The 6502-nt window shown below is 41.4% G+C and overlaps 1 protein-coding gene across 1 annotated transcript; it reads right to left on the reverse strand.

The window, feature by feature from the left end:
* Window positions 1–3027: 3027 nt before the first annotated feature.
* On the reverse strand, window positions 3028–6286 carry LOC106342593 (G-type lectin S-receptor-like serine/threonine-protein kinase At1g61360). The gene is made up of 7 exons (XM_013781568.1): window positions 4914–6286; window positions 4724–4834; window positions 4453–4622; window positions 4146–4356; window positions 3844–4081; window positions 3602–3752; window positions 3028–3513 (listed from the first exon to the last, which is right to left on the reverse strand). The coding sequence occupies exons 1-7, from the start codon at window positions 6172–6174 to the stop codon at window positions 3193–3195; spliced, it is 2463 nt and encodes an 820-aa protein (XP_013637022.1). The 5' UTR covers window positions 6175–6286; the 3' UTR covers window positions 3028–3192.
* Between the last annotated feature and the right edge of the window lie 216 nt (window positions 6287–6502).

Here is a 6502-nt window from a genome sequence, read left to right on the forward strand (position 1 = left end):
AATGAGAGAGTGCCACTGTATAATACCATAGGACATGTTCAGTCCATAGTCTACAGGAAGTGTAGCATGGGTTATTATACAGTGAGAACTTGTCTTGTGAGGACTCTCTATGGACTAGTTCCTAGTTTAAGGCAGAGAGCAGCTCACAAGGCCAAGACCATCACCAAAGTCATGGAAGACCGGTGGTCCTAAGGCCATAGATACCTCACGCTTCTCACAAGCTCAGCTCCTCCTATACTCGGAGTTAAGCTTGAGGGGGAGTCTCAATGAGTGTGATCCATGGTCCAGTATGAAGGCATTGCAAAGGCTTCAACAAAGGATCATCAACCGGAGTTATTCTAGGCTGTGTGTGTATGAAGGTTCATGAAGCTGAAGAATCCACACAGTCTTCCATCAAGTTGGTGTTGCCATGAAGATGGTGCAATAGCCTAGTACGAGGGATTCAAGTGACGAGCCAATCCTGTCACTCCTCACCAAAACAAAAGGGAAGTTTTGCTTGAAAAGATACTTAAGATGATCATGATTGAATTATGGGATTGTGTGCATCAAGTGTGATGCAGGATATTCATTTTCTTGGTTTTGATAGGTACTGATGCACCTTTGGGATAATGTATCAGGTACCATTGCTTGAGCCTCACTAAAGGTGTTCCGGGTCATTTCCTAGCTTCTCTAATGTGGCTGTGAAGTCTGTTGAGAGGGGGAGATCCAAATCAGTTCTATGAAGAGGGCAAGCTGAGAATGAAGTGTGCACAAGCCTTGAAGTGTTGCTACACCTGTTTAGGCCGTGATCCAGAGCTTCTTGTGTCCAACCACACTGGTTCTAAGGCACAAGAGCTCACTGGCCAATCCCTAGGCTTTGGAGATCTCTACTCTTTTTCCCTTGCAAGGTTTTGTCCCAATGGGTTTTCTTTGTAAGGTTTTTAATGAGGGAGACTCTCCAGAGTTCCAAGCTTGACTTAGGATTTCCTAAAGTCAAGCTTGAGGGGGAGTGTTGAACTGAAGAGGAGATAGATCTTGTACATTAATAGGGCAAGCTCTAGAAGATGTCCAGAAGAGTTCAATCAAGCTTCAGAAGCGTCCTGAAGTATCTATCTTGTGAAGTTAAGTCCAGGAGGGACTTAGACTGATCTTAAGAAGGCTTTGGACGAGTTTGAAAAAAGATGGCCGGGGGTGCAAAGATAGGGTGACGGTATGAACCAGGACGGTACGGCCTGGTACGGATAGGGCAAACCATGAAGGTGATCTGGATCGTCCATATAAGAAGATGGGGTGATGTGCAATAATAGGGCGAGTGGTACGGACAGGACCGTACCATCGACTGTACAACCCGAGGATCGGCCACTTACCCGGTTTAGCCTAAAGAAGAAGTGTGCAAGGTCTGGGCGCAGCTTATCTGATTACTAAGGACCGTTGGAGACTTAAGGTGGGAAGGAATATTCCTTATGAGCTGTGTGGTCCAAAGAAACAGGCAGAAAAGTAAAAGTGGCTTTACCTTTCCAACCTTATCTCCACACTATCTCATCTTGGCCATTGATTCAAAATGAGCCAATCTCTCCCCTCCATTCAAACCAGGCGTCCATCTCCTTGCCAGCTTGCACCAGAACATCCAAGACTAGTCTTCTCTCATCCTAGCCATCCATTCTATCTTTTAATTACAGCTTTAGGATATATGTTTATGATCTGTGTCATGTAAAGGCATATATAAGCCATTTGTATGCATTTTGTAAACTCTAAGAGACTAAGGGGGATTTCCCCTTCTCCTTCATAGTCTTTGTTTACTTTGAATCTCTCAATCTCTATTCTCTGGTTACTTAATCTCTCAGTCTCTCTAATCTCTCAATCTCTCACTCAAAGTCTCTTAATCTCACGCCATTCTTATTCTTCCATCAGTCTTTCTTTTATTCTCTTCCATTGTTGACACAAGACTCAGTCCCAACCTGTGGAGGTTGTTTCACCACGCCCACACACAGCCTGTGCTCTGAAAACCTCACAGATGGGAGCAATGTCATCAATGGTTGCGCAAGACGACTGTAACATTAGCTACATTCTCAAGCTGCCAGACCATGAAGATGGAAGCAATGTCAGCAGCGATTCCAAGTTTTTGATGTCTTTAACGAGCTGCAATAGCGCGAGGAGAAAGATTGTGACTTCAGGGTATTTGAAAAGCATGGAGAAGATGAAGGTTCAGATGCTAAGAAACTTGTGAAGATCTATGAACAGATTCCGACCTAAAAACTTTCTTTGTTTGTTCTTTTATTTTCATAGTCTTGTAAAGTTTTCTTGAGTGTATATTTTTTGCAAAGTGTTTTTGTTAGTTATCTTGCACACTAGTCCCAATCCCCCCATGTGACCTCCAACTTCAACTACAAGAATATCAAATTATAATAGCTTTAGAACACATCTTTTTTTTTCTTTTTATTATTCTCTCTTTTTCATTTGGTATCTTTAAAAAGTCATCTTTGATAACTCTTAAATGTAGTAGCTTAACTTAAAGATTTTTATTCTTAGAAGCTTGCACTTTTAGGATAACCGTTCTAGTTGCTCAAAAAAAAGGATAACCGTTCTCAATCAAGTTGCACTAGCATTATTTAAGGAGTTCAGTGATCAATCTTACCTTTGGTGCGGAAATGGAAAAATTGCTAAACATGACATACAACAAGATTCAAGCTAATAGATTTGATTAGAAAAATGAAACTAAAATTTAAGGAATTGCTATTGTATAAATGGATGTAGTCTTGGACGTATGTAAGGAAGAAGGGAAGCACATGGTATCAAGTGATAAAGAAGCCTATGAGGCTGTGTAGAGATAGAGTGATCTCTTCCATCTACCACACTTCAATTATGTGGAGAGAAAAAAGTGAGAGTGATGGAACATATGAGAATTAAAAATGTCTCCTTTGTTGCTTAAAACTTATAGTGCTGTGACTAAGATTTGGGGCCATGTGCACTTGGTGGCACACTAACAGAGATTTATGGACCGATTGGTTGTAATTGTTGACCTTTTGTCTCATTTGAAGTCTCTAAAACTTTATAACCAAATCGAAATAAATATGAAGATTGAGAGAATGGGAGAATGTAAAATTTACAACCTCATGGCTGACTAAATAGTCAATTTCCATCCTTGATTTATTTTACAATTTTAACTAAACATATAGTCATGCCCACGTGGAAGAATCAGATTGGGCAACACACTCACGTGGAAGAATTTAGCTCCTTAGAAGATTTGTTTTCGTCAACAGAGAAGAGACCATTGGAGCGTTGAGACAGAGAAGAATCCTCATCGCTTGTGTCCAATACAAACATTGGTTGTGTTGGCTTAGGAAGATCCATTGTGGAAGTCAGCATCGACATAACTTGTTTGATGGTTGGTCTATCAATAGCTTGATGTTGAACACAGAGCAAACCAATATGAACACATCTCCCTACTTCAACTGTATCAACCGAATCATCATAATCAACAAGATCTTCATCCAGTAGATTCACTCCTCCAGTTTCACTCCAAGATTCCCATGCCTTTTACAACAAATCAAAAACCCGCGAAAGCATGTGAGAATTTAGAATCAAATCTAGACCCTGCAAAGTGTTTAAGACATGTTCTTACATATGAGAGAAGGTTTTTGCCATCTTTTCCGTAGCTAAAGCTCGAAATCTCCTTTCCGGTGATGATTTCGAGCATCAGAACTCCGAAGCTGTAAATGTCGGATTTCTCAGAGAACGTCCCTGTCCAAGCATATTCGGGAGACATGTATCCTCTGTTCACATATCAATTTACAAGTTAGTCAAGTTAAACATAAAGAAAGAGTTTTTACTGAGCATGTCGGAAGATTAGGATTGGTTTCTTACAGAGTTCCTACAACACTGCCAGTGCTGTCTTGATGTTGCTTTCCATGAAACATCCGAGCCAATCCAAAATCCGATATCTTAGGGTCCATTTTCTCATCCAAGAGAATGTTGCTGACCTTCAGATCACGGTGAACAACTCTGAGTAATGAATCGCGGTGGAGATAGAGAAGTCCACGAGCAATTCCTTGAATGATATTGTATCTCTTAGGCCAATCAATCTCAACCTTCTTCTTCAAATCTGTTACAGCCAAACTGATCAGAATAAAGAACTTTCTATTATCATGAGCAAAGAGGAGGCTTACCAAAGAGAAAAGTATCAAGGCTTTTGTTCACCATATATTCAAAGACCAATAACTTCTCTTCTCCATCGATGCAGCATCCCAAAAGCCGAACCAAGTTTCTGTGCTGTAGTTTTGAGATAAGTTTTATCTCATTCATGAACTCCTCTTTACCCTGAACAGAGCTGGTGGAAAGACGCTTTACAGCTATTTCCTTCCCATCGTGAAGCTTCCCCTGAAGTCAACATAGTTGCAGACAGTCATATAAAGAAGCAAAAATATCAAAACGAGGAAGAGCTTCTTACTATATAGAAGGAACCGTATCTCTTACCTTGTAAACCGTACCGAACCCACCCTGACCAAGTTTATTCGACGCGCTGAAATTGTTTGCGGCGGTTTGTAAGGTTTGAATCTCAAAGAAGTTTAAACCTGAGACATGTTGTGATTCCAAATCACTCTTCCAAGAGCCTTCTACATTTTCCTTGGAGACAAGACTTGAATCTAATAAACATAAGCAACGATGTGTTAGCACCAATGTATTGAGCTAAAGCTCAAATAGACGCCTGAAAGCAAAAGCAGAAGGAAGTTATTTGTATTCTCACCATTTTGTTTCATTCTGTATCTCCAACACCCATATGCAGCAAGCACCAAGATCAAGCAAATAGAGAGGCTGAGAGTGGCAATAGTAATAACCTTGATTCGCTTGCTTCCAGCTGAAAGGGAAACACAACAACATTGTTAAGACTCAAGACAGTTAAGAGATTACAAGAAAGGCTCTTTATGAAGGCTTACTCAATTCAGAATGTGCAAGACGAAGGGAAAGAGTCTCTCCTCCGGCAGCAAATTTCACGGTGTCTAACAGCTCCCGGTCCCAGAGCAAACATCCTATTCCTTTAATAAATGAAAAGGCTGTGCAAGAACAGTTCCTTAGACAGCCCTGGTGGCACTGTTCTTCATTGCTAAAGCTTGCTAATTCGTAAGAATCTGGAGGCTTTACGTTGGCAACATGATAGAAGAGGTCTCTTTCTTTCCCCTGTGTTTCTTCAGAAGAGTTCTCTCGGCAAGATAAGTCCGTGCGCCTCGCACACCCACGGCTCCAGTTCCCGCTTCTCCACTCCTCATCTGACTTTGGCTCAAACCCTTTCAAGCACTGGCACGTTGGAGTCTCGGACCTCACACACAAACCAAAAGGTCCACATGTACCGTAAAGATCACACGAGCTCACCGGACCTTCAAAGTGCTTAATCCATTTGGTTCCCTCATAGCGTTGAATCCTCAACGATCCCTCTGACGTTAGCTTGATGGATGACAAATTGAAATTTCTCAGTACACAGAAAGCGAAAACACCAGTGCCGTTGACTACATCTTGAACCATTCCCAACGGATTTATATATGATTCATCCATTTCAGGTATCCCAGTGAACCTCGTTCCCGCCCATGGTCCGCTTCTCCAATAAGGCGACGAGCCTTTCCATATAACGCCTTGCGAGGGAACTTGTGGTGTGATCTCAGCTACAAAATCCCCAGGTGATGGATCAGTCTCACTTCTCCAGGAAGTCAAAACACGTTTCTTGTTGTGAGGAGTATCATACATCAGAGACGTGAGTGGTAGCATAGTATCACCAAGATGCTCAAAACTCTGCCACAAATACTCTCCAGTAACGTTATCCACGAGGACGAGATTCCCGGTGTCTAAAAGCTCAGCACGACACTTGTTTGAAGTGAGATCTCCTTCTGATGACCACACGTGATCTTGCTTGCCATCGAACAAGACAAGACTTCCGTTGCTACTGATTGTGAGACTCGCCATGGGGCTGGAGACTGGCTTCTCTCTGTTAGCCACCCAAACAATAACACGAGGAGTGACTTTCTGGAACCAGATTCCAACATACTGGTTCCTTGAATTGTTGGTAGTGAAGAAGCCTAGCTCAAAAGATCCACCAGGAGAGCTGAGAGTTTGGCCTACTGACAAAGGACTCGAAGAGGTTATAGCTGCATAGCCAGAGTTGAAGAACAAGGTTGTTATCAAGAGCAAGCATACAACCATACCCATCTTGAGATATGAACAAATAAATTTTATTTTGGTGGAATTTAAAGAACAATCCTCCTATAGAGTTTGATCTATAAACGTAGAAACTGATGTCTTCTTCTGCTACTTAAAGAGACACCTAAAGTTGACCAGGTTTTTAGATCGCAATACTTGACTTTTTCAAAGTTTCCTTTAACTTTGTATGGTGCAATAATGTATCACTATCAATAATCTATTCTTCAAGTTGCTTTCTATTTTCTACAATTAAACAGAAATAAAGAATGAGAGGTTGAAACAATCCATTTGCGCTAAGTCTACATAGAAGTCAAAATTCTCTCCAAGCGCTGAAAAA

The sequence above is a fragment of the Brassica oleracea genome, chromosome C4 (genome assembly GCF_000695525.1).
Source record: "Brassica oleracea var. oleracea cultivar TO1000 chromosome C4, BOL, whole genome shotgun sequence".
In the NCBI taxonomy this organism is placed as follows: domain Eukaryota; kingdom Viridiplantae; phylum Streptophyta; class Magnoliopsida; order Brassicales; family Brassicaceae; genus Brassica; species Brassica oleracea.